The following is a 25,612-nucleotide window of genomic DNA, read 5'->3' as shown; positions in this document are numbered from 1 at the left end:
GTGCAAAACACTACTGACCTGTCCCTCACAAAGTTGTGTTGCACTGCACCCCCGTGAGAGAAGAAGTGGGGCAAGGGAAGCACGTCGGGGATGGCAGGCTACAGAGTAGTTTGGCTGATGGATTCAGGCAGGCAGATGGCTGCAGTGGGGCTCCCTGTCACTGACCATGGCACCCCTGCCCAGTTCCTCCTGGTAAGTGGCTGGCCTGCCTCTGTCTCGGACAATAAGGGCTCATGCAAGAAATCAGAACAGGTCCTGGGAGGCCATCAGGGTTGGATGCACCACACAGAGCTGCTCAGAGCTGCCATCTGACTCCAATCAGCTGCAGCGACGGCCAAGGTCCAATGAGGACTTCCTTCAGCCGGGCCTCCTCCGGCAAGCCTCCCCCCTACACCTGCCTGGGGTGACAGGCAGTTGGTGCCTTACTTTCTTCTTTGCAGACATCGGGACGCTACTTGTGCACACAGCAACCATGCCGTCCCACGCATACTGAAATATGATGGGAGCCTCGGACTGGGCTTGATCCCCCTTTCTGCACTTGGTGGCCTTCCTACAAGCACCGCCAGCGTGCAGGCAGAGCAAAGGCACTCAGGAGGTGTGTGCAGAATGAAGGGAGAGGTGGGGCAGGGAAGAAATGGGCAGTGAGGACACCACAACCCTCTGGTACCAGTGAGAGGTCCCGAGTTGCTTGCTCTGAAGAAGACAAACTGCATTTTAATGATTTCCCTGGCCCACAGGAAACTATGTGGAGCCTGGTGAGGGTTGGCGGGGCCGTCATACAAAGTAGGCAGCCAGGGCTGACATCTTGTCCTTTGGCCGCCTGGCACTGGGCTTCCCTGTGGGCCGCCGACCCCGAGCCCGTCCTCGGCCCTGCCTCCTCCCTGGCCCTCCTCGGTGCATGGGGTGGCAGGAGGCTGCATGCTTCAGCTCCACCAGCTCCTGGAAGACAGGGTCGCAGAAGACGCAGCCTGTGTGCTGTGTCTCGTCACCTGGGAGCGGGGATTTGGCCTTGTTGAAGTCCACGGCGAGCAGGGCAGCCTCACAGGTGGGGCAGGTGTCGGCGGACACCCGCACACGGTAGGCGTTCTCAAAGCAGTGCGCCACCACGTTGCACTTGTTGCAGGCCACCTTCCACTTGGGGCCTGAAGTGGGGTCCAGCACCAGCACGCCGCTCTCACATTCCACGCACTGGCCGATGCCCAGCATGCTCAGTGAGTGCTGGCACGTGGGGTGTGTGCACTCATTGCAGCCCATGCCTGGCGGGGAGAGGACAGCCCATGATGTGCACCCCCCGGCCCTCTCACCCCCCAGGGCCTTCTCCCAGGCCCTCACAGTCCAGATCCTTCATCCTAACAGAAAGTGTTCCTCTCTACCTTGCTCACCCTGGCTCTGGATTCCCCCGCTGCCATTGGCCCTGCTTCTCTGTTTCTCTAAAACCTCCTCAACCTCTGAGTACCAACCCCTCAATCATTTCCAGAAGGCCGTCCTGGTGGCCTCCAGCCACGTCCATCCTCCCCTTCCACAGCTAATTCCCAGCAGCTCCAAGTAGCTCTTATGCCACTAGGTCACATGTGGCCATTAGTTTCCCTGGAAGATGCTGGAGGTCAGGGAAGGGCTTCAGTGACCCCAGCAGCTCAAATGCAGACTGCCCCTGTCTCGTAAGTGAAGCTTGAGTCAGAAGGGGTGCACTGAGACCCCTGAGGGCTCCCCAGGCCCCCAGGTGAATGTGGGTAGATGCCTCTCGCTATACCTTGTTCTTGTCTATAGCATGGGATGATGATACCCCAGGGGCTGAATGAGGTATAATGGAGACAGCACAGCAAGGGTGAGTGAGCTGGGCTCTGGAACCCCCTCGCCCCCAGATCCTCGTCCCACTTGGACACATTTTCTCCTTTCTCCAGTAATAACTGAGAGAATAGAGAACAGTGGTGAATGCTGAGGGCGCACCCTTTGCCATGAGGGCCCCTCAACCTGCTGTAGCCTCTCTCATCCTAGCCCAGGAGGGGGGCTCAGCGTGCCTACGGCCCAGATCCCGAGTGAGCTAACTATAGTTGCCTGCTCAATTTGGACTGGGATGGGTAGTGGCAGGCCGGCTGGCTATGCCTTAGCAAGGCCAAATACACCCTAGGTCTCCTATCCCTGTGCCAGCGAGGGGGCTGGGACAGGGGAAGGCCCCCCAGAATCCAGCATGATGTGGGGCAGGGGCTAGGGCTGAAGAGGCACCACAGACACCCAGGGGGGATGGGGCAGCCTTGCCTCAGGGCAAGCAGTTGAGGCCCAGAGACTGGCACTCACCTTTCTTCATGTCTCGGAAGGGCGGGTGGTTGGAGCAATATGGGCACAGTGGGTAGCTCTTGCCCCGAGAGCCCGATGACCACAGGACCAGCTCGAAGTCATCCAGTGGACACCGGAGCTCCTTGTAGAGCTTGATGGTGCCATTCTGGGGGAGGGTGTAGGTCTCGTCACAGTGTGAGCAGTGTAGGCGGCTTGGCTTGGCCTGCAGTGACACCAGGGAGGGAGCCTGGGGTCATGAGGCCCCCAACTCTCCTGCCCACCCTCTCAGAATATGGAAGTAACAGGTAACATGTAATGCCTAACATATATAATGTGTAATATATAACATGATACGTGACACAAACATACAACATGTAACAAGTCATGTATAAGTTATACATGATACAGAAAATACACCATGTAATAAATAGTTACATATATCATATATGCAGCCTAATACACTGTTTACATGATACAGGAGTACTGTGTAAGACATCATGCGTAATTCACGTGTATACCTCCACATATGACGAGGAATACAGACACAGGGTAATACGTAACACACAATACATAATGCGTAACGTGTAACGTTTTGCCAGGTAACGACCTCTCAGGCCAGGACCCCGGGCCACCAGTCTCAGGATACCTGCTGCGTGTGTGAAGAAATGCAGTTCTAATAATCCCTGCACGTATGTTAATACCCAGGATGGCAAATAATGTGTTGTCAGGAAAAAACAGAAAGTGTGTTTAAGCAGCCTCACAGCTTTACATATTCCTGGGGTCAGGGGTGCACTGTGGGTGTTTGTGGGCAAGGCTGTCATAGGCCACTCATGCCTGAATGACAGCCAGGACAAAGACTCCTGTATGACCAAAGGTAAAGTAGAAGCCTCTGGAGGTGGCCAGACTTACCCGAGTCTGTGCATAAGGGGGCCGGGGGCCAGAAGGGGCAGTAGGTGCCCCTTCACCCCCACTTACCTGAATGTACTTCATGAACCGGTGGCACTTTCCACAGCGGGAGAGGGGCTTGCCCGTGGCCGCCAGGGGTGAAAAAGACACCTCCATCAGCTCGTCCATCCCTGAGGGCAAGCAGTGCGGGGAAGAGTCATATCCTCCAGGCTCCCGGCAGCCCACCTCCACCTCCGACAGGCAGGTGGAGGAGAAGGCACCGTGAGTGGGCGTGGATCTGAGTGAGTGTGTCTCCATCCCCGAGGGTGCGGGGGGAACAGGATGGCAGAGCTGCAGCCTTGTTGGTCACCTGAGCTGGGTGCCTTGCGAGTGGTGTTAAGACGTCCACTCCTTAGCCCCGAAGACAGCCCAGAACCCACGGCCTCGCTCTCCCAATGGAGTCCCAGAGCCCAGAGCCCAAATCTGGATGCTGGTCCCGCACAGCCATGGTGGCCCTGGCCCAGGAGCCTCTGGCCCAGTGGTAGGGAAAGGGCGGGCCTCACCAGCGATGGAGTCTACGAAGTAGTGGAACTTCCTCTTGAAGACGTCCAGCGTGTGGCCCAGGACCTGGCGGTAGTCAGCCTTGCCCTGGGCGATCAGGTTCAGCTGCTTCTCCACTGCGCTGCGGATGGTGGGGAGCACGAGCTCTGCATCTGCAAGTGGCGGGGGCCCTGTGAGCACGTGCACCGAGTGCCCGTGGCCGCCCCTAACAACTCAGGCTGGAGCCCGGAGACCCCAGGCCTTTCCTGGTCTACCCAGAAAATCCTGTGTGGAGGGGCCAGGGACACCCTATCTCTAGGACTGTGTCACAGTTCCTGGAACTCCTCGGGCCAGGTCTGTGCTCTGCCATCTTCCTTGGTCCCCTTGGAACCTCTTGGGGAACAGAGCGCACAATTCCAAAGGAGGACCTACGCCCCACCCGGAGCCCCCAACACCTCCTGTTTTGGATTCTCTGCTCTTGTCCGTTTCTCCACCAACCGCATGGAGTCCCTCCTGGGGCACATCCTGAGGGAGCTGGTGTGGCATCCTTGAAGTGGGAGCTGGGGCCTCGCACAGGGGGCCCCACAGAGGCCGTGGGCTGAAAAACGCGCTGCCACAGCCTAGGTGGCAGCCAGGAGCAGCAGCCAGCCAGACTCACCAATCTTGTAGTAGCCGTGCACCAGGACGATGCCCAGGTTGGTGGGTTTGAGGCGGCGCCCGCTCTCCACAGTGACATAGTTGCGCTGGCAGATGTTGTTGATGTGCACGGGGATGCTGGCGTCTGTCCCTGAAACACGCCAATGCCCCACTGTTCCGTCACCTGCTCCCCGTCACGCCAGGCTCCACCTCTGCCCCACCTGCCCCAGGACCCCTGGTTCACAGCCCCCTCCCTCTGTTTCCGGCTAGTACCATGCAGGGCACCACTGCGTGTGTTTCAAGAATCATCTTATGAACCCAAGAATGGCCCTCCCAGGGCCAGCGCCGGGTGCTTAATCCTCCTCTAAGACAAGAGGCTCACAGAGGTTAAGGAACTCCGCCAGGGTCACGGGAGCTCATTCTACTTGCCCCTCACACCTGGTAAATATGACCTCCTTGGTCTCTCCTGCCTCAATCCTGAGCCACCCATCCTTCTGGAACCAGGACTCAAAACCCCTGAACACAGAGACTCCCATGCTCGCTGCCAAACTGACCCCTGAAACCTGCTCAGTATGGCCCATGTTCTGGCTCCTAGATCCCGTGATTGGTTTCTAGGGCGGCATCTCCCCTAGAGACTTCGGGGTCACCTGGCACTGCCAGATGCTGCCTTTACTGCACCCCCGTGCTGAGAAGCCCCCTTAGATGGTACTCAGAGGCTAAGGAGACCATCGAGGTACCACACTTGAAGGATGATGTTGGGGTCAGGATCTGAACCCAGCACATACCCTGCTGTGCCAGCTGCATTCTTGCCAGCTGCTGGAGCAGCAGCTCCCCCCTACGGAGAGCCTCTTCATGCAGCCCTGGGGCCTCCTGGCCCCCCATCTTGTTCAGGAGGTCTCAAGAGTCCTCTTTGCAAACACAACCTCATTTTGGTCATGGGGTCTGGAGAGCCATGGATGTCTTGTCAATGGGGAAAGACAGAGGATGCTGGGGGAGCAGCACCCACACCCCACAGCATCTGTACCTGAGGACCCAGGCCCCCGGTAGAAGTAGGCTCAGCTCTTCAGGTGAGGCCTCCACTGTCACCAGAACCCCAGCCTCAGATGAGATGTTCCCTGCCAGTCACCTGTCACGATTGTTAGTGACAGAGCAGAAGCCAGGTACAGCAGCAGGTACAGAGCCGCATAGCTGGTGCGGCACATCAGGGAACAGGCACTTCCCATTAGAATGAACACTGCTTGGGGAGCTGACCACCTGGGTCCCAGTCACCAGGTTCTGGGCACAGACGGGTCACTGGGAAGCTCTGGAAGCGCTGTCTCCTGGACCCCAGTCCTGGGATGGAGACCTTTGGGCCCGGGGCTGGGGCAGGCAGCAGGACAGGCGCACCCACCAATGCCGTGTTTCTCCATGAGTGTGATGAGCTCAGCCTCTGTCAGGTAGTCGGGCGGGCTGGTCTGCTTCTCTAGCATCTTCATCTCGCTCACGGGAAAGCAGTCGCCCCTCTGGCAGGTGGGCAGACTCTCCTCCAGAGGCACACTCTGCCAAGGCATGATCTCCGTGAAGCCTGGGGAGACAGGGTGCTGCCCCTCAGGGTCCCATCCCAGGCAGCCCAGGCCCAATGGAGAATGTTCCGTCTGTCTGTGGAGGTGTGGGAGAAGCCACGCTGGCACTTGCAGTTTTACCTGGAGAGATGACGGTTTTCCCCGTGCACGTGAAGTGCTCAGGCCCGATTCTGAAGGAAATGGTGCTCTGGAGGTACTTGCAGTCATAGCTAACCGTGGCAATGAAGTGTCTGGTGATGTATTCATAGAGCCGCCACGCCTCACTCCCTGCAACAGGCATGGGAGCTGGTCACGGGCTGGGGGCTCTGGCTCTGACCCCCCAGCGCTCTCACTCAGGCAGCAGGACCCTGGCTGTCGGCACAGGATAGTAGGGCTGGCCTGCACTGAAGCTCGAGAGAGGAGGAGGAAACACAGGAAGGGAAAGCGAGACTCCCATCTTCTAGCCTGCTTTTAGTGGGACTGCTCTTCAGGGCCTGGCCAGTCCACAGGTAGTGACTTGCCACCATCACCTGAAACTTGGGCTGTGTACAGTGGCTCCTGTCTCTACCTATACGGTTCCCCCTTTCTCTGCCTCTTCCCAGGACACAGGCCACCAGCACTGGCTTGGTCAGGTGGCAAGACTGGGCCCTAGCACTCCCTATCTCGGTACTGTCCTATTCTGTCTTTGCCCATCTGTTTCATCTTCCTGCCTCCTGTGAGCAGCCACCTGCCCCCTGCACTCAGGTACACCACCACATACTTACTGCCACCACTTCACTCCTGCCTTGTCTCATGCCACAGAACACAACTTTCAGGTGACCCCCTCTGCCACAGCCAAGGGCAGGTGGGAGAGGGAGGGGGCCTCCACATTGCCAGTGGGGCCTGACACTGTCCAAAGGGGCCGTGTGACTGTAGCTTCCAACCCAGAAGCTTGGGCTGTGTGTACGTGTGTGTGTTGAGTGTTGGGAGGAGTGCCCAATACCTAATTCAGCCTCTGTGGCAGACCTCATGGGGGTGATGGGAGGATGGTCACCAGCATCATGGCCTTTCCGTGGCCGGTTGATACCTTCCGCTAACAAGCGCTTTACCTGAGGGAGAGAAGACAAGGCAGTGTGTGAGTCTGGGCACAGCTGCCCCTGCCCCTCCCCAACATGGAGGGGGCCAGCATCAGTTCTGGCTTTGGCCAAAGTGTCTGGGCTGGTCCCAAGACTCCAGCAACAAGTGTGCACAGTGGCTCTGCTCACCGTGTCGGCCCAGTAGGGGTGGTTGGCCTGCTGCCGCAGAGGGCCCTTCAGGTCAAAGTTCTCGGGGTAGTGGGTGGTCTCAGTCCTTGGGTAGCTGATGTAGCCTTGTGTGTAGAGGCGCTCGGCGGTCTGCATGGCATGCTGTGGCCCCATGCCTGTGAGAGATGGCAGGTTCAGCTGGATCAGGATGCCAGGGGTGACTAGGTCCCTGCCCATAAGCCAGGGCACTCAGGCTCCCCACCAAAGGTGGCCAGAGCCTCCTGGTAGGTGAGGGTGGTTCTGAATGGGCACAGCTAGAGCCCAGAGCTGATGGCCAGGCACCAGTGTCTGTGCAGATTATCTAAGGCTGAGGCCCTGAACCTGTGAAGGTGGACTTAGGAGAGGGATGCTCCAGTGTCACTCTCATGACACTAGTGGCTAGGTTGATGAAATGTGCCCTGAGAGTGCCAATCTCTCATACCCTGGCCATGGAGTGTATGGGGTCAGCCTCCGGGTTTGCTGATGTCCCAGTCAGACAGAGAATTATTAGCATATGCTCCCTGCTCTGAGCCCCTTGGGTGTTTCTGTCCTTGAGGCGCTTTGGGACCCCTGAGGGAGGGCTTGTTTTTCTGCTTTTCCCTGACCAGCAGGGGCTGGCCCTCAGCTATCCATCAATGTCACTGTTGCCCCCTGAGGATCCCCGAAGGGGCCATTCTGCAAGGACACTGGCCAGCTTCCTCAGGCTGCAGAGGCCACCAATGCCTTGAGGCCCATAGCTGTCAGAGATTGCCAAACCCCTTCTCATGACCATGGAAATGAGGCTCGGGGAAGTATACCAACGCTGGTCACATTTGCGCCTGCAGGACACAAGCCTGGAGCGCCGACCTCCTACCCTCGGCCTCTCCCTACCCTGGGGAAGTTGCTCTGGGCTGCTAATGCCAGGATGCCCCTCTCGGATAGTGGCTATCATTGCCTCTGGTCTTGTGAGGATGTGCCATTTCAACCACTTCATCCTCAGAACCCACCCACAGAGATGGTTACAGTGTTCGCCTTGTTTTCCTGTGAGGAAATAGGCTCTGGGACAAGAAAGCAAGTAGCCAAGCTGAGCTTGGACCAGAGCTTGGTCCGGAGCTGGAACTCCATGGTCTAATGCCTCTACGGGGACTCTACTGAGCCAATGACATGTGAGGGCCTGCCCTGCAGGTGGTCCCTGACCACAGCCTTCCATGTGTTCAGTCCTGGCAGCAGCTGCATGGATGTCTAGTAATAAAAAACAGTCTCAATTTTCTCCACGTAAATTCAAAGAAGCTGTTGAGTATTAACCAATAATCCTCTGAAATGGGATCCTCCTGCATGTTTGTTAGTTTGTTATTAGTTATTTCCACTCTGGAATTTAAGAGAAATTAGCTCAGCAGTAGGCTCAGATTCCCACTAAGCCTTGCAAAATACTGCAGGTGGGCTGTGGCTTGACACAGGTTAACATGCAAGGGGCTACTCAGCACAGGTGAGGGGGGGGCGCGGCGGCGGGAAACACTTGGCACGGGTGAGCGTGGAGGGAGAGTGCCGGCAGAGGTGAGAGCATCAGTACTGCCCTGCGACCCCAGGCGCTGCACCAGGGCTGAATGGCTCACCGTGTCCCACCCAGGAAGTCTTTTGTGGGCTTTAGAGGAACATCCCTACATACCCAGAGAAGAGCTAGCGACACGCAGCATCTCCACAGTGTTCAGGGCGAGGGGCCTCTGCTTGGCCTTCTCTTTCCTGCTTGTGGCCTCCACCTACAAGACAGAATAGGTTCAGGGATTCGGGGTGGCAGGGGCAAAGACACCACAATAGAGAATCAGGATGTGTGGGCCGAAGGGTCTGGTTTCATTCAATTGGTCTCCCTGCTTCTCAATTTCACTCTTCACCATGGTCTCAAGACTTGACTATGTATTCAGTCTGAGGAAGGGAAAAAGAAAGAAAATTCTTTTCTGGGGAACTTTCTAGGGAAAGAGAAAACATAGAAGAATGGGGAAGAGCCAAAAGGGGTTACAAACTCAAAATCCTACAGGAGCCTGAGACAGCCAGGCTAATGGGACGGCAGGTGAGGCCTGAGGCAGGCCACGGAGTGCAGGCCCACCTTGGGCAGCCACTTGCCTCTCAGTGCACCCAAGTGCTCCCACCAGGGGTTACTGGTGTTGCTACATCTTCCAGTTTGTCAACAAAAGCTGAAAATCAGGCATTTTATGTGAAATCTTGTAATTTTCCAATGTTGGTAACTGTTTTGAAATGTTTGTAAATAGCATGTAGTTTAAATAAAATATCAATCAGCTTCAAACTCTGGGCTGAACGGTTGTCAGAAGAGAGGACTGTCTTGCCTGTGGCTAATACAATCCAAACAACTGTGATGCTTTGCCCCTCCCAACACCATAGACACCAGCCATGCATTAGGACAGTGCCTTGTGAATTCCAGAAGGACAAATGTGGGGGCAAATTTAGTCCAAAATGGGTGTGTGCTGCAGTGGAAGCTGGGATCACTATGGGTGAGAACTGGAGATGGTGGCGAGGGGTATCCTGAGAACACGATCGAGGATACAAGCGTGAAGCAGGGACGTCTGGATGGCTCAGCGGTTGGGCGGCGCCCTTCCGCAGGTTGTGATCCTGGGATCCGGGATCGAGTCCCAAATTGGGCTCCCTGCAAGGAGCCTGCTTCTCCCTCTGCCTATGTCTCTGCCTCTCTCTTTCAGTCTGTGTCTCTCATGGAAATAAATAAATCTTAAAAAAAAAAAAAAGTGTGAAGCAGCTTTGGAGGAAGTTCTGGAAGCCTGCATCAATTGCATGTCTAAGCAGAGGGCACCCAAGGAAATCTTGAAAAGGACGAGAAAGCAGCTGAAGAAGGCCAGGCCGTACCTGCACGACTGTGGTAGCTGGTAAGGCTGTGGGCCACTGCAGTGGCGGTGGAACTGCCTCCACCCCAGGCAGCCAGGCCCCTGCCAGGTGGCATCACCCTCTTCCTAAAAGCCCAGCACATGACTCTCAAATTCATAAAAAACCTGAGTAAAAAACACAGCACCATAAAGGCCAGGAAAGCTGACTGAGGCTGGGATATCCCATGCTAGCTGTGTGACCTCGGCCGAGTTCACTGACGTGCACACAGGTCCCTCTAGAGTTGTTAGCGTCCGTATCACAGAAAAGGCACATTGGTGTGAAATGGAGTCCTGCCAAAAAGAGATAATGCCCCTGGGGTCACATGGAGCTGCAGGTCGTAGATGTGGGGCAATGCCTAGTACAGAGCAGGGATGTAGCACACAGTTACCGCTTGCATCAATAACTGTCAATCTTTCTACAGCAGAAATAGATGTCTATTTCCAGGAAGGAAAGAAAGATGGGACCCTAGGTCACGAGCTACTCTTCTAGCCAGAGGCATCCAAGGTCTATCCCTGCCCCAAGCAAACGTGACAGATACACGTGGGGCAGGCCCACCTGGGCTTCCTTCTCCAGCTTTGTCATGTTTAAAAACATCTGTGCGATCTCCCGGTCGAACACTCGTACTCGGTCCCAGTCCAAAAGAAGAGATCTGTCTTTATCGGCATTGACCTATAGGAAAAAGTACAAAGGCAGAAGACGGGAAAGAAAATGTCCAGGTGAGCACACACTGTCAGGGAAGAGAATCGAGGTAGATGAAGCTGGTCCTCCTCTGGGAAGAAAATGGTCCCGGCTCTAAGGTCTCACAGCCATACCTATACGGGTGTGCAGAGGTGCACAGATATGTAGGCTGAGCCCCGGCCCTGTCCCAAGAAAAGGCTGCCCTGACTCCAGGCCTCTCCCCTGAGATTAGGCAAGTAGTCTCATAAGGGGAGCCCAGAGCCAAGGCTGCTGTATCCTTAAGGGTATTGGAACCTCCATCACAAATGCCATCCCTGCCCACCCTCTGACACCTGGCCAGCACTAGGTGTAGTCCTTCAGGGGCCCCCAGCCCTATGTCAACCAGACCAGCTCTGTATTGCTTTAAATCTTCTAAGAAGCTTACACGGATCTGAAAGTCAGTGGCTTATGGCCCTTGGTCCAAACCTCGGACTTGACTATCACAGCTGACTGTTCTGAGGCATGATCTACCCAGCCCCCTCCCCCCTCAAGGCTGAATTCATTCTTGCCTCTCTAAATTCAATGCATTCAGGCCTATGAAGGCTGGGATCCCTTCCCTGAGCACCCCACAGACCACTCTGGCGTCCCTCCTCTGTGCCCTTGGCCTCAGGGGTTTAATGGGCTGGATGATGATAGAAGACCCTCAGAGTCCACAGCCCGAACCTGGAAAGACCCAGCGTGTGTAGGGAAGGGAAAGCAAACCTTGGCCTGCAGCACCCAGTACGTCTCCGGTTTGAAGGACTGGATTTTATCATGTCTCTCCACGCAGAAGCCCAGGGTAGGGGTTTGGCATGGCCCAAAGGAGATGAGGGAGCTGTCTAGATTGCCATATTTTCCCTGGAAGTACTTAGTTTGAAATCTACAAGGAGGCATGGGGTAGAGAAAGATATTCTGGTCACGTATGCACTCAAAGCCACCATCATTAATCACCCACGTTGAGTCCAACATGGGGCCAGCTGGCAGCAGTGCCCCTGCTCAGAAGACAGGGGACAGAGTGAGAACGTGGCTCAGCACAGGGGCCGGGAAAGGTGTGTGTGGGTAGAGAGGAATCATGTGTTTGCACACATGGCACGGAAGGCAAGAGAGAAGAGTTTCCACCCATCCTGGGGCTGGGAAACCCTTCTATTCTATTCTAAGCCCTCCACCCTCTCCTCAAGACCCATGCAGTGAGGCAAACACCCTGCTTATCAAGTGGTGCCTTGTGTGGTCTGACCAGCCAGAGAGACAGTTGCCTTCAGGGTTTTTAGAATATGGACACTGGCCTAGTACTAACCAGGCCCAGAGGCAGCAAATGGGGACCCGTAAGGCAGGAGCCCTGGCCAAAGGGAGGGCAGCCGGCACCTGGTGAACGCACAGCCGATGCGCAGGTCCAGCTCTTGCCTGGCGTCCACCGACAGCGCCTCGTTGTGGTCTGGCTCACCCAGGCGGGCCATGGCGGCACAGATGTCCGTGTCTGTGATGGAGCTGAACCTAGCCCGGAACACGGTCTTTTCGCCACTATGGGTTGGATTCATGACGGGCAGCACAGCGTCCAGGACCTGGGGGAGGCAGCCCAGCTGTCACTCACCTTCCAAATCTCTGCCTCCATGCCTCTCATGTGAGGGCTCCTCTCTCGGGCTGAACCTTGCTGGTGTAACTTCCTCTCCATCCTGCCAGACCCTCCTCCACCTCCTTCCCTGTCCAGAAGTCTCAGTCTCTCCACAGCACTCCTGCTACATGGCTTCTTTTCCTTCCACTGACAAACTTGTTCAAACACCCCCCTTATTACCACTTTCTCTCATCTGCCTTCACCCCTGCCAAACCAGGAAATGCTAATGCCACGACACAGGGAAACTCAGTCATGAAATCCACCCCACTTGACCCATTTCCCTTCCTTCTAGAGGGCAGAGTGCAAAGAGGGGTGGGTGGAACTCTTAAGAGGCTGAAGAAAAGCCAAGGAGGGAAAACAGAATGAAGAGGAAAAAACAAAGGGCAGGAGCAGGGAGGGCACAGGGGACCCCCACCTTAGGGACTGAGGGATAAGCCCAGCAGGGGGCCTGGAGCCAGACTCATTATGAAGGCTGTGCAGGGGGAGGGGAGTCACACTGGACCCTGGCCATGTAGATTCTTTGGTGGGGGGTGCCTTTGTTGCTGAGGGGAGAAAGCCCCCTGAGCTTCCGCCCCCAGGGAAGGAGCAGCCCCATAGGGGTGGGGCCAGGACAAGAGTACCTGGGAAGGGACAAAGTGTGATCATGTTGACTGAGGGTGCTGTGCTGGAACTTGGGGTGTCTTGAGCTCCCTCTGCCACACAGGAAGCATTTCCTGAGCCCCAAAGTGTAAAAGGCTCTGGGTGAGAACTGGGGGTGCAAGAGGCAGGAGCATGAGCTGCACCAGGGGACACCTGCAGTCAGGAGCCGTGTGAGGGCATCACAGCCACAACAGAGGCAGACACCTGTGTCCTTGCAGGGAGGGTGGAAACAAGACGGGAGGGGGAGGCTTGATGGCATCTTGGAGGGGACGGTGAAGGGCGGAAGTGAGAAAAGCAGAACAAAGGTAGTTAACTGGCAACCAGCCTTGGCCATAGGTCCCTGAGAGGTGCCCAGAAGGCCTGAAAACCCTCCCATCCACTGAGAAAATTCTGCCCTCTGTATGTTTGCTCACACAGTGCACCCAAGCAGGGGAATAGGTAATACCCCTCTGCCCTTGGCAGAGTCCATACATTTCAAAGTGTCTATGCAATTTCTGAACTAAAGGAGGAAAAAAAAGGCATTTCTAAGGCAACGCAGCAGATTCCCAGCCGCACCCCCGGGATGGTGCAAATGCGAGGACAGGTCAGTGGGAAGGCTAGAACTGAGGACAGCAGTGGGCCCCCTCTTACCTCAAAACAGATATTCTCTCCCTCCTTGTCACAGTCCAGCCACAGCACAATATAGTCGCAGCCTTTGCCCTCCACCTGCCACAGAGTACACAGTGACTGGCCCCTCCGTGACCTGGCCCGTAGTGCCCACCAACAGTGCTCCCACCCGCACCCTGAGCCCCATGGAGCAGGACTGCCACCCAGACTGGGCCCGGGCTGAGCAGCGGCGCTAGACGCAGTTAGGCTGCCTTAGCCACTCAGAGAACTTCACTCAGGACTTTGTTTTTTGGACACAATGAAATTATAAATGCAAAATGATCTTAACCCCCAAAACTGCATGGGAAGAGGGCTGAAATGAAATAAGCCTAAATGTTAATGGTGGTTGTCTTAGGTAGTGTGATTATATATTTTTTCTTCCTTCTACTTTTTAATATTTTCCATAATGTGTGTGCATTTAAGATTAGAAAAACCGCCACCACCAACAAACAGTTTAAAAAGCAGAACTTCTGCTCTCCAGGGCTGAGTGACCCGGCTGCCCAGGTGGGCCAGTGGATGGTTGTGAGAACAGCCTGAAAGGTGCCTCGTGGACCAGCAAGGGGAGCTCGCAGAAAGGGCTGCGAGGCCCACCCAGGGCTTCCAGCAAAGGCCTCCAGTTCATGAAAGAGAGGACTCCGGAGACCACCTGCAGTGCAGAGGGCCCAGAGTAGAGGCTTCTCAAGTGCCCATGCCCTAGCACGCCCACACACCTGCAGGAACTTCACCATGTTCAGCTTGGGGTTAGCCTCCTTCTTCTCTGTCGGGGCTTGGCTGAACAGCTCTGCGGGGTCCACCTTGTCCCATTTGTTGTACTTTCCTACAAACCATAGCCACAGTGACAGCTGAATCACACTTCTTGGCTCACCAAGCTTGATTGATCTCTTCCATTGTCATAGGCCCAGGAGGAGAGGGAGGCTTGGAGAACAATTTGCCCAGGGGAACCCCACAATTGGAGGCAGGGCTGGGCCTTCATTCCCCTGGGCTGCTGAGGTGACACCACACCTTGGTCACCTCCAGGAGCCACCGCTGGGCAGGGCGGCTGCTGCTCCAGCCTCACTTCAGGACATGCCCTGTGGCTGGAGCGCCATTCCTGGGCTGGCTCACTTTGCCAGAGCACTGAACCACACCCCTCCTACCTCTGTCTTCTCTTCCAGCCTGAATAGCTGCAACTCTCCCCCTACCCAGCACTTGACTGCACACGTGACAGGTGCTCAGGGGAACCCCATGGGGAATCAGTCTCTTGGGCTTCGTGTCTGGTACATCCACCTACTTCTCTACTCAGTGCTTAGTGCTTGAGAGCTTAGCCCTCTGGCTTTCTTTTTTTTTTTTTTTTTTTTTTCTGGCTTTCTTTTTGTCCCCATTTTGTACAGCCTGGGAGAATGGGGTCATACAGAGTCAAGTTCAAATCCCAGCTCCCCACCTGCTGGCTGGTGATAAAAGTCAAGAGTCCAAATGCTTGGCCACACGACTGAATCAATGTCCTTGTTGTCACTGGGCAACAAGAAGTATTGAGACTTTGCTGTGCACTAAGCTCTCTTCCTTCACCGTCACACTGAGTCCTCAATCCTAGGAAGTGGATGGCACTATCGTAAGACTAACATCATACATGTAGAACAGAAATTTCTAGAGGCTCCAGTCCCAGCCCATGAACCTGTAGAGCATGAGACAGAGCCTAGGCTGGAGTCTCTCATCAACCACAGGGCCCTGCATGTGGCTCTGCTGGGTCACTAATGCTGGCCCTTCCAAGGTAACAGATAACAAAGATGACAATGACAGCCACCAAACGACCACTGGACAACAGTCACATTCACCTCCCAAATGCCTGCATGGGCCAGCCCCTCTGAGGTGGGCATCCACCACCTCTAGGAAGCACAGGAAGGAGCATAGGGCATGCAGTGACTAAGGGGTGCCTCTGGGATGGGGACCCACGGGCACTGAGCTCTAAAACCTGGGTTCTAGGGGATCTCTGGGTGGTGCAGCAGTTTGGCGCCTGCCTTTGGCCCAGGGCGCGATCCTGCAGACCCAGGATCGAATCCCACGTCGGGCTCCCGGTGCATGGAGCCTGCTTCTCCCTCTGCCTGTGTCTCTGCCTCTCTCTCTCTGCGTGTGACTATCATAAATAAATAAAATTAAAAAAAAAATAAAACCTGGGTTCTAGGTGACCCAGGACCTGCTGGCCTCAGGACTCATGGGTTCTGCACTAGTTTGTCTGCCTGGAGCCCTCCCTGGTTTCATCTAGACTTGGGGCAGCACTTTGCCGGGGTTCCCTCAGTGGGATAGGGGTTGGACAAGGTGCAGGGGGCTCACCCAGGAAATCCAAGGTCATCACATGACCACAGACGGATGTCATCTTGAAGCGGACGGGCTGGCCAGCGAAGGTCCCGCTGTACTCATGCACAGAGCATGTTCCGTTCAGCCCTTTGTGGGAGGACATGTTTCCTGCAGAGAAGCAAGTGATGGCTGCTCCAGCAGGCCACAGCCACCACAGAGGCTCCAGACCCAGAAGCTACCACTCACAGGGCCAGAGTCCCCCTTCTCCAGAGCAGTCAGTGGCAGCGTTCCTCAGGCCACTGCATGTAACAGTGCTGACGAACGCCATGGTCCTCAGGGGAACACCACTCATTGCTAACCAACCAGCACGGTATGCTCACCACGCAGGGCCCTGGGCCAGCTGAAGGCCAGGAGCACCCTCTCTGAAGACTCTCCACAGCAGACACTTGGGCCCTTCCTCTCATTTCTGCCTCACTTCTTTCAAACTTCACCAGGTCTCCATGGACCTCCTCATTACCAAGTCCCTTGACATCTTCTCATGCTCCCCACTGACAGCCTCTCAGCTGAACTTTCTTAGCTTCTGTGGATCGGGCACTTCTCAGCTCTCCCCTCCCCTCCAAAGAGACACCAGCCCACTGTCCTAGCCTAGGGGAGGTCACGGTGGACATAGGCCATTTCTAGGTACCCAGAGCACCCAAGCACCCTTCCTATCCGGAGGGAAGTCAGAGATAGGAAGGAAATGAGCACCCCACCAACTACCCCAGTGGCCAGGATGGAGTTAAGGGACAGATGTCCCCTTTCTTAGTGCCCTGGTGTCTCAGGAGGGCTATACACCAGGGCCAGCCTAATGCTGCTCTTGAGTGACATGAGGCACACAGGCTGCAGCTGTAGTGGTTGAGGGCAGTGGCAAAGCTCCTGTGGTGATGCTATCTGTGGCATGGCCTCAGACTTAGACCAGGGCGAGATCTTGGCTCTGTATTCTTTCTTCTAGTGAATTCTCTTTCTGTGTAAGTTACCAGGGCTGGGTGCTGCTTTATGACCAACAGTGGACTGCCCGGTGCTATGCTGTGAATGGTGTCTGTACCTTTTGGGAGTCCTGGACCGCACACTGGATGTAGCAGTAAATGCACCCACAAAAACTAATACTGAGATGCTTCAGTAACACCCACTGTCCTGAACCAAGTCAATTCCAGAGGGCTGGAGTCACACTCCAGAAAAAGAAAGAAATGACCATGTTTAGTGATTCCTCCCACAAACCCGCCATTTTGTCTTTCCTACCCCGAGAGAGGATTTTAGCAATGGACTGGGCCAAGGATGGCTTTTCTGCAACCATGAGCACGGTCTTCATCTTGTCTGAAAGCTGCCCGGGGCTTTGGCCCTTCACACTCCAGTTTCAGAGGAATGGTGATGAAGTTCAGAAACTGCTCTTCTGCAGCTCAACACTACCATCAATGCTGACTCCTAAAGAGAAGACACACAGAAAACAAATGCTTCTAATGGAACCCCTACCACCAAGAAGGAAACTCATTTAAAAAAAACAAAAACCAGCAGCACCTGGGTGGTGCAGTTGGTTGAGCATCAGACTCTTGGTTTCGGTTCAAGTTTGACCTAAAGATAGTGAGACGGAGCTTTGCCTCAGTTTCCATGCTCAGTGGGGAGTCTGCTTGGGTTTCTCTCTCCCTCTCTGTCTCTACCCCTGCTCATACATGTTCCCTCTCTCTCTCTAGAGTAAATAAATATTTTTTAAATATTTAAAAAAGATTTTTAATTTATTTATGAAAGAGAAAGAATAAGCAGGGGTAGCAGCAAAGGGAGAGGAAAAAGCAGGCTCCTGCTGAGCAGGAGCTCAATCTCAGGACCCAAATGAGCCAGCCGGGTGCCCAACAAATAAATCTTTTTTAAAAACCCAAAAAGCAAAACACAAGTAGACACAATTTCTTTGGGATTCCTGGGTGGCTCAGTCAGTTAAGCGTCTGACTCTTGATATCAGTTGAGGTCTTGATCTCAGGGTTGTGAGTTTTCAAGCCCTGTGTTGGGCTCCGCGTTGGACATGGAGCCTACTTAAAAAAAAACAAAAAACCCCCCCAAAACCCAAACTCCACACATAAGGGTTTCTGGCTGTCTCAGTCAGTAAAGCATGTAACTCTTGATCTCAGGGTTGTGAGTTCAAGCCCCACACTGGGTGTAGAGTTTACTTAAACAAACAAACCTGAAGAAAAAGAAAAAGAAGACATGGGATAAACCAGGGCAATGGAACTGGCTTAGAAACAAACACCTTGGGAATTTGGGTTCCTTTGGCAGAAGTTGATGTGGTTCCCTGACCTCAGGTCAGTCATGTCACCAAATCCGTGCTAGGAAGACTTGGGGGCCTTTGGATCTGGACTGACAGGCTGGGGTAGGGCAGATGGCCAGCCCTCCACCCAGGGCACACTTCTGTTTGCTCCCCAGGGCTGAGAGCAGTACCTCCACCTCAGCGGAGCATCGGGATACCCTGGGACATTTTCTGTTTTTGTTTAAGATTTATTTTATTTTATTTTATTTATTTTTTTAATTTTTATTTATTTATGATAGTCACAGAGAGAGAGAGGCAGAGACATAGGCAGAGGGAGAAGCAGGCTCCATGCACCGGGAGCCCGACGTGGGATTTTGTTTTTTTTTTCCCCCGACGTGGGATTTGATCCTGGGTCTCCAGGATCGTGCCCTGGGCCAAAGGCAGGTGCTAAACCCCTGTGCCACCCAGGGTTCCCACTGTTTAAGATTTATCTGAGAGAGAAAGAGATCGAAGATGGGGGAGGGGCAGAGGGAGAGAAGCAGACTCCCCACTGAACAGGGAGCCTAACTCAGGGCTCATGATCCCAGGACCCTGAGATCATGACTCCAGCTGAAATCAGGAGTCCTCATACACTCAACTGACTGAGCCACCCAGGCGCCCCACCCTGGGACATTTTATAAAATGCAGATGCCAGGCCATGTTCCCTAGATCTTTCTGATCCAAAATAGGCCTGAGACCCATTGGCCAATGGAGTCCAGACCCCAGTAGTACTCGACAGCCCCTTTCCAATGGGCTCCAATCTACCTTCCTGCCTGCCTTTCACAATCTCTAGCATTGCAGATCATGCTCTGGCCAATTAAACTGGACACCATATCTAAAGAAAAACATATTCTTAAGCCTCTGTTCCCTTGCTTGGAATGTACCACCAAGCCCAGAGAATGCAGCTTGACTGTCTGAAGGCCTGGCTCTAATGCCAACTCTTGGTTAAAGAGCTCTCCCAACACCCTGGGGCAGGATAAAACATTTCCTGCTGCCCTGAGTCCGTTACAACAGACCGCACCACACCACGGTTAGTTACTGTCTCATTCTACACCAGCACATGAGTGGTCTGAGGTCTGGATCACTGCCCGGCCACTGCGACAACTGGTTCCATGATTGCTACAGGACATTTAATTCCTGCTGTCTTTTTGATCACTATATATATGGCCTTGACATTGACAAATATGACACTGTATTTAAAAAAACCAACCCAACAACATGACTGCTACTGAAACAACTGGGCAACCTTCTGGGTGGGCTGGGAGGGTTAAAGCTAGATTCCTACTTTATTTATTTAAGATATTATTTATTTACTCATGAGACACACACACACACACACACACACAGCTAGATTCCTACTTTATTTATTTAAGATATTATTTATTTATTCATGAGACACACACACACACACACACACACACACACACACACACACACACAGAGGCAGAACAGGCAGAGGGAGAAGCAGGCTCCATGCAGGGAGCCTAACATGGGACTTGATCCCGGGTCTCCAGGATCATGCCCTGGACCGAAGGTGGTGCTAAACCGTTGAGCCACCCCGGCTGCCCTAGACTCCTACTTTAGAATTGCCACCAAAACAGATTCCAGACCTGGCAGAAATTTACGCAAAAAGATCAAACTATAAAAATACTAGGGGTGCCTGGGTGGCTCAGTCAGTGAACTGTCTGTCATTGGCTCAGGTCATGATCCTGTGGTCCCAGGATTGAGCTCCCTGCTCAGTGGGGAGCCTGCTTCTTCCTCTCCCTCTGCCCTTCTCACCACTTGTGCTCTTTCTCCATCACGCTCTTTCTTTTGTTCTTTTAAAGGGCTTTTTTTTTTTTTAAGATTTTATTTATTTATGAGAATACACGGAGAGGAGAGGGAGGGAGAGAGAGAGAGAGAGAGAGAGAGAGAGAGAGGCAGAGACACAGGCAGAGGGAGAAGCAGGCTCCATGCAGGGAGCCCGACGTGGGACTCGATCCCGGGTCTCCAGGATCATGCCCTGGGCTGTTGGCGGCGCTAAACCACTGAGCCACTGGGGCTGCCCTCCATCACTCTCTTTCAAATAAATAAAATCTTAAAAAAAAAAAACAAAACTAGAAAAATACTAAAAGAAAACATAAACTTTGGTATGAAGGAAAGACACCTAAGGATTTCAGCAGCTCAGAAACATATCTCATATTTGAAAGCATTTGCTTTCTTTTTCTGTGAATGGTCTATTTTTTTACCCTTTCTCTCCCCAGCCAGACTGCTGTTTTCTCATTTTTAGTAATTGTTTTATATAATGAGGAAATTAGCCCTTTGTGATATGATGGCCAACAACACTTGTAATGGCAAATTAGAAGTAAAATGAGCTCATGCTTATCTCACTAGCAATGATCACAGGATGAGCACACGTGGAGGAGGGTCTGGTGACAGGCAAACTATGAAGGTAGGTGGCTGAAGTAAAACTGGAACAACCTCTGTGCAAAACAATTAGACGATCTCTTTCAAAACTACAAGTGCACATCCCCAGCAATCCCACCCCTGGGAATGAATTCAATCACCCCACCAGAATTTATTGAGCACATATTACATCCTCAGTATGTGTTGCTATGTGCCACGTGGGACAAAGTCCAGGCATTAAGACCCACAGAGGATTGGGGGACGGTGGGGAGGGCAGTTTCAGACTTTGGGTTTGCTCTGAGGGAACTGGGAGGTAGCACAGGAGCCTGATGACCTGACTTCAAGTGTTCAAGAGATCCCTCTGGCTCTAAGAAGGGAGTCACTGGGCCCCTGGGGGCAGCGATGGAGGTGCTGAGGGAAAGTTGGGGTCTGGGGCTGATTCCTCCCAAGGCAGAGCCAACAGGACTGAGAAGGGGAAGTGAGGCAAGTGCAGAATGACTCCAGTGCCTTTGGCCTAGGGAGCTAAAGGATGGGATTCCCATTTGTTGAGATGGGAAGTTAGGAGGAAGGAGCAGTTCGGGACAAAGATGCAGGAGCTGTCAGGAATGTTAACTGTGAGCTGCCTAATAGCCAGCTGGGCCATGGAGGAGGCGGTGGCATGTGGTGGCATGTGGAGCAGGGAAAGGAGCCCAAGTTGGGGGCTGGGGAGATAAGGTGACTCAGGAGAGGGGAGATCCTCAAAGGCCAGAGAAGAGGCACTTGGGTTGGTGGCGGGGGCAGGTAGGGTGGGAGGGGAGGCGGGAAGTCATTGCACATCACACATCGAATGCTACAGATACTTGCAGGCTGGGGGAGGTGATAATGGAGACCTGACATTGGAGTCTGGAGACCTACAGGCGCCAGGTGACCTTGATGGGAGCTGTTTCATGCAGGAGTGCCAAAGGTAAAAGCCTGAGGGGGGTGAGCGCAAGAGGACCTGGAAGGAGGGAAGAGAACAGTGAGTAGGTTTTTACATTTTAAGATGGAAGATAAACCAGCATGTTTGTAAGGAGGATAGAAGTAGTAGAGGGAAAAGAGAAGATGCAGGAGGTGAGGAGGGAATTGATGGGAGTGATGTCTCTGGGTGGGAAGCAGTGGCTGTCCTTGGCCAGAGGAGGGCCCCTCTAAGAAGTGCAAATGTCAGCAGGTCAGCAGTGAGGACAGGAGATGGCACTGGGGGCAGGCTGCCAGCAGGGGAAGAGCTAGATTTCGCAGGGATGGGATGTGCCAGGTGAGTAGGAGTGAGAGGGTGAGGGGAAAGATACTCTAGGATGGGTGAGGAGGAGGGGAGGACGTGGGAAGGTCCACACAGGGCATGCGCTGGTGGGGTCTAAAACCTTTATGTGCTAGAGTGGGGAGCAGGGGTTGAAGATGAAGAAAAAAAGTCAGAGGGCAAGGTGCCTGGGCACTGGTGTGGAGGCCTGAATGGCGTGGGGGATGAGGCCGCAGGGGGACAGGAGACTGCAGAGTAAGCAGTGGGCACTGGCAAGACTGTCCACGTGGACACTGGGTTCCTGAGGCAGGACACAGCGGGTAACACACTGCCAGGGAATTCCCTGCAGCATTATCAGTCAGAAGACATTAGAAACGTTCTAGTGTATGCCAACAAGGAACTGTTAAATAAAGTGTGGCAGACAATGGAACACCAAGCAGCAATGAGAAAGAAGTGCATCTGCTCCGTAAATACTAATGTGAATTGAGTTTCAGAGAAATTACATGAAGAAGTGAAGTGTGTGACTGTACAAAGCACTGCCATCTATGGATGTGTGTGCACACACACACACTCAAGAAATGGCAAAGCAACCACCTGGGGGCAAGGGTGGGGTTAGAGTCTGGAAGCTGGACGTGGGGGGGCCTTCTACTAACCATACTTCCTTTTGTACTTGTTACATTTGGTGCAGTGGGCACACACTCATAAGTGGTCAAAAAGAACTACGATTTAGAAGTACGGAAGAGGGGAGCCTGGGTGGCTCAGGTTAAGTGTCTGACTTTGGCTCAGGTCATGATCTCACGGTCCTGGGATCAAGTCTGGTATCCATCCATCCGGCTCTGCACTCAGTGGGAAGTCTGCTTGAGATTCTCTCTCTCCTTGGAACACCTGGGTGGCTGAGCAGTTAAGCGCGCCTGCCTTCTGCTCAGGACGTGATCCTGGGGTCCCGGATCGAGTCCCACATTGGGCTCCCCGCATGGAGCCTGCTTCTCCCTCTGCCTGTGTCTCTGCCTCTGTGTTTTTCATAAATAAATAAAATCTTAAAAAAAAAAAAAAGATTCTCTCCCTCTGCTTCTATGTGTGTGTGTTTTCTCTATCAAAAAAAAATTTACCTGTGAAGTAAATAATAAAAACTTATAGATGCCTAAATTTTTTAAGATTTTATTTATTTATTCATGAGATACAGAGAGAGAGGCAGAGACACAGGCAGAGGGAGAAGCAGGCTCCATGCAGGGAGCCGGATGTGGGACTCCATCCTGGGTCTCCAGGATCACACCCCGGACTGAAGGTGGTGCTAAACCGCTGAGCCACTTGGGCTGCCCTAGATACCTAGATTTTAAAAACAGATTTTACATCTATAGGACTACTGCAAACACTTCTCAACGTCCTTTTTTCCTATGGTGTTAAAATTTCTAGAAGTTTTATATTTCTACTACTCTTCTTTGTACCTAAGGATCCTAAACACTTTCAGGAAATAAAGAACAGATCCTTTTCTACAGATCCCTTTAGAGAAACATTTTGTCCTAGCATCTTCAAAGGCAGTACCTCATTTATCCAGGGCTAGGGATATACCTCGACAGCGCCCACGAAGGCACACCGGCATCCATACCCATTTCAGATCACCTGTCCACATCAGACCAGTTGCTATTCCACACTGTTACATGTAGGTCTTTAGCAGTTCTGGCTCTGTTCAAGTTTATAGATCAGTTCTACATAAGGACTTTGTAATGATCTGAGTATCACTGATTTACTGGGAAAAATGTATGACTTTCTTTAAGGATTTGGAGTCCTGGGAAAGGGACCCTGGTGATGATCTGGTACAGACGTCTCAAGGAAGAACAAATTAAGACTCAGAGAAAGAGATTCTCCAAAGGTTACCTGGAAAGTTTGTAGAGTTGGAGCTGAAACTCCTGCTTCTCTGAGATACTTTTTTGTTTTTTAACTGCACCAGGGTCTACCTCTTAAAAGAATTCTGCAGTCTTAACTGATTAATTTTCTGTGGTTATCTTGGGGCCTATTTTTCTATTAAGGCACACTCCAACTTCAAAAGGGAAATTAGGGACGTCTGGGTGGCTCAGTGGTTGAGCATCTGCTTTTGGCTAAGGTCGTGATCCGGGGTCTTGGGATGGAGTCCCACATTGGGCTCCCCATGGGGAGCCTGCTTCTCCCTCTGCCTCTATGTCTCTCATGAGTAAATAAGTAAAATCTTTTTTTTTTTTAAGGGGAAATCAATGAGAATAAAAGCTGAAAGCAGTGTTTTGCAAACTTCTATAAACCATTATTATACCATATGCCGTCTTAAAACCCTTTTGCTGTACTGTTACTTAAGTGTTTGCATTTTTAAAAAAGATTTTATTTATGTATTCATGGGAGACACAGAGAGGCAGAGACATAGGCACTGGGAGAAGCAGGCTCCTCACAGGGATCTCAATCCCTAAACTGGGATCACGCCCTGAGCCAAAGGCAGACGCCCAATCTCTGAGCCACCCAGGCGTCCCAGGTTTTTACTTTTTAAAAAAATCTTAAGGCAGCCCCGGTGGCTCAGCGGTTTAGCTCTGCCTTCAGCCCAGGGCGTGATCCTGGAGACCGGGGATCGAGTCCCACGTTGGGCTCCCTGCATGGAGCCTGCTTCTGTCTCTGCCTGTGTCTTTGCCTCTCTCTCTCTTTCATGAATAAATAAATAAAATCTTAAATGTATATTATTTTTAAAGGGAAATTTGATCGCCTTCTTTTCTGTAACCTACGTGGTTAATCAAATTTGATCTCGTTGCCTGCTAAAGCTGCATCTGAAGTTGGTTCTCTCATTTCGAAAGGAAGAATCAGCAAGTGCTGAGGGAGTGTTGACAGCAAACAACACAAACTGGAACTGTAAAGTGAGAGTGTCAGGTCGGCCACTTACTACCGGTCGGCGGACTCTCAGCAGCAGTATCAGCAACGGTGGGTGCCCTCGGGGGGTCACGGTACACAAAGTCCTCCCCTGTCAGTCTTAGGAACAACTGAACTTGGCTTGGGGGTGGAGGCCCAGCAGTGGCGCAGACAGCATTGAGAGCAGGATCTCCACCTTAGCAACTTAACCCGGTGCCGCGGGGTCTGGAAAGCCAGCCCCTCCTCTGCACGCAAGCCCCGCTCTGCACGCTGCCGCTCTCTTCAACCTGGCCCGTCACGCCTCGAGGCTGGCCTGGTCAGTTTTTTGACTACGAGCGAACCGAGGTTCAGAACATTTCGGCCTAGGCCCAGGCGACCTCTGCCACGGCTCTAGGGGTACCTCGGGGCTCAATGGCCATCAAGCCCACTCTGGGCTGACTTTCCCACGTCCTGCTCCCGAAGGCTGAGTGACAAAGAGGCAGGATAAGGCCAGTCTTCCTTTTCACCTGCGAGAACTGACTCCGGCGAGTCTGTCCACCAACAACTCGGAGAAACACACCCGGGTGCCCTCAAGGCTGAGCCGGGCCCGGGGCGGCAGGCGGCCCCCCGCACCTCCGTCTCCCCACCTGTGGCCGCAGCCCGCACCTCAGAGACCCCCGGGAGGGTCGATGGAGGTCGCCCCTCACCACCTCCCGGCACCCCCACCACCAGCCCCGGGGTGCGGGCGCCCCCGCCGGGAAGCAGGGCGCGGGAAAGCAAGGAGCCGCCTTCTCTCCCACGCCCCGGGGCTGGGGGCCCACCTCCCCGGCGCTTCCCGCCGCCCGCCGCTCACCCGCAGCCCCACCGCGGCTCCCGCCGGGGCTCCCGCCGCAGCTTCCGCTCGGGGGGCGGACTCGGCAGCTTCCACTTCCGGTCCGGCCGCGGCGGGCGTCCCCA

At 53.6% G+C, this 25,612-nt stretch overlaps 1 protein-coding gene across 3 annotated transcripts; it reads right to left on the bottom strand.

Moving 5' to 3' along the window:
• Positions 1–692: 692 nt before the first annotated feature.
• TOP3B (DNA topoisomerase III beta) lies at positions 693–25,612 on the bottom strand. 3 transcript variants are annotated; one of them, XM_025982685.2, is made up of 18 exons: positions 25,509–25,612; positions 17,145–17,327; positions 15,903–16,034; positions 14,306–14,412; positions 13,581–13,655; positions 12,065–12,261; positions 11,426–11,582; positions 10,562–10,675; positions 8,784–8,874; positions 7,121–7,275; positions 6,859–6,964; positions 6,018–6,164; positions 5,726–5,899; positions 4,358–4,486; positions 3,723–3,872; positions 3,250–3,350; positions 2,296–2,497; positions 693–1,256 (listed from the first exon to the last, which is right to left on the bottom strand). In XM_025982685.2, the coding sequence occupies exons 2-18, from the start codon at positions 17,212–17,214 to the stop codon at positions 775–777; spliced, it is 2,589 nt and encodes an 862-aa protein (XP_025838470.1). In that variant the 5' UTR covers positions 17,215–17,327; positions 25,509–25,612; the 3' UTR covers positions 693–774. The 3 variants fall into 3 exon arrangements, with proteins under 3 accessions (XP_025838470.1, XP_025838471.1, XP_072579512.1); XM_025982686.2 differs by having other exon boundaries at positions 24,711–25,523; XM_072723411.1 differs by lacking the exons at positions 15,903–16,034; positions 17,145–17,327; positions 25,509–25,612 and adding an exon at positions 15,016–15,161.

Source organism: Vulpes vulpes, chromosome 10, assembly GCF_048418805.1.
Source record: "Vulpes vulpes isolate BD-2025 chromosome 10, VulVul3, whole genome shotgun sequence".
Lineage (NCBI taxonomy): Eukaryota > Metazoa > Chordata > Mammalia > Carnivora > Canidae > Vulpes > Vulpes vulpes.
The sequence above is the reverse complement of the archived record's forward strand: the minus strand, read 5'-3'. Positions and strand labels throughout refer to the sequence as shown.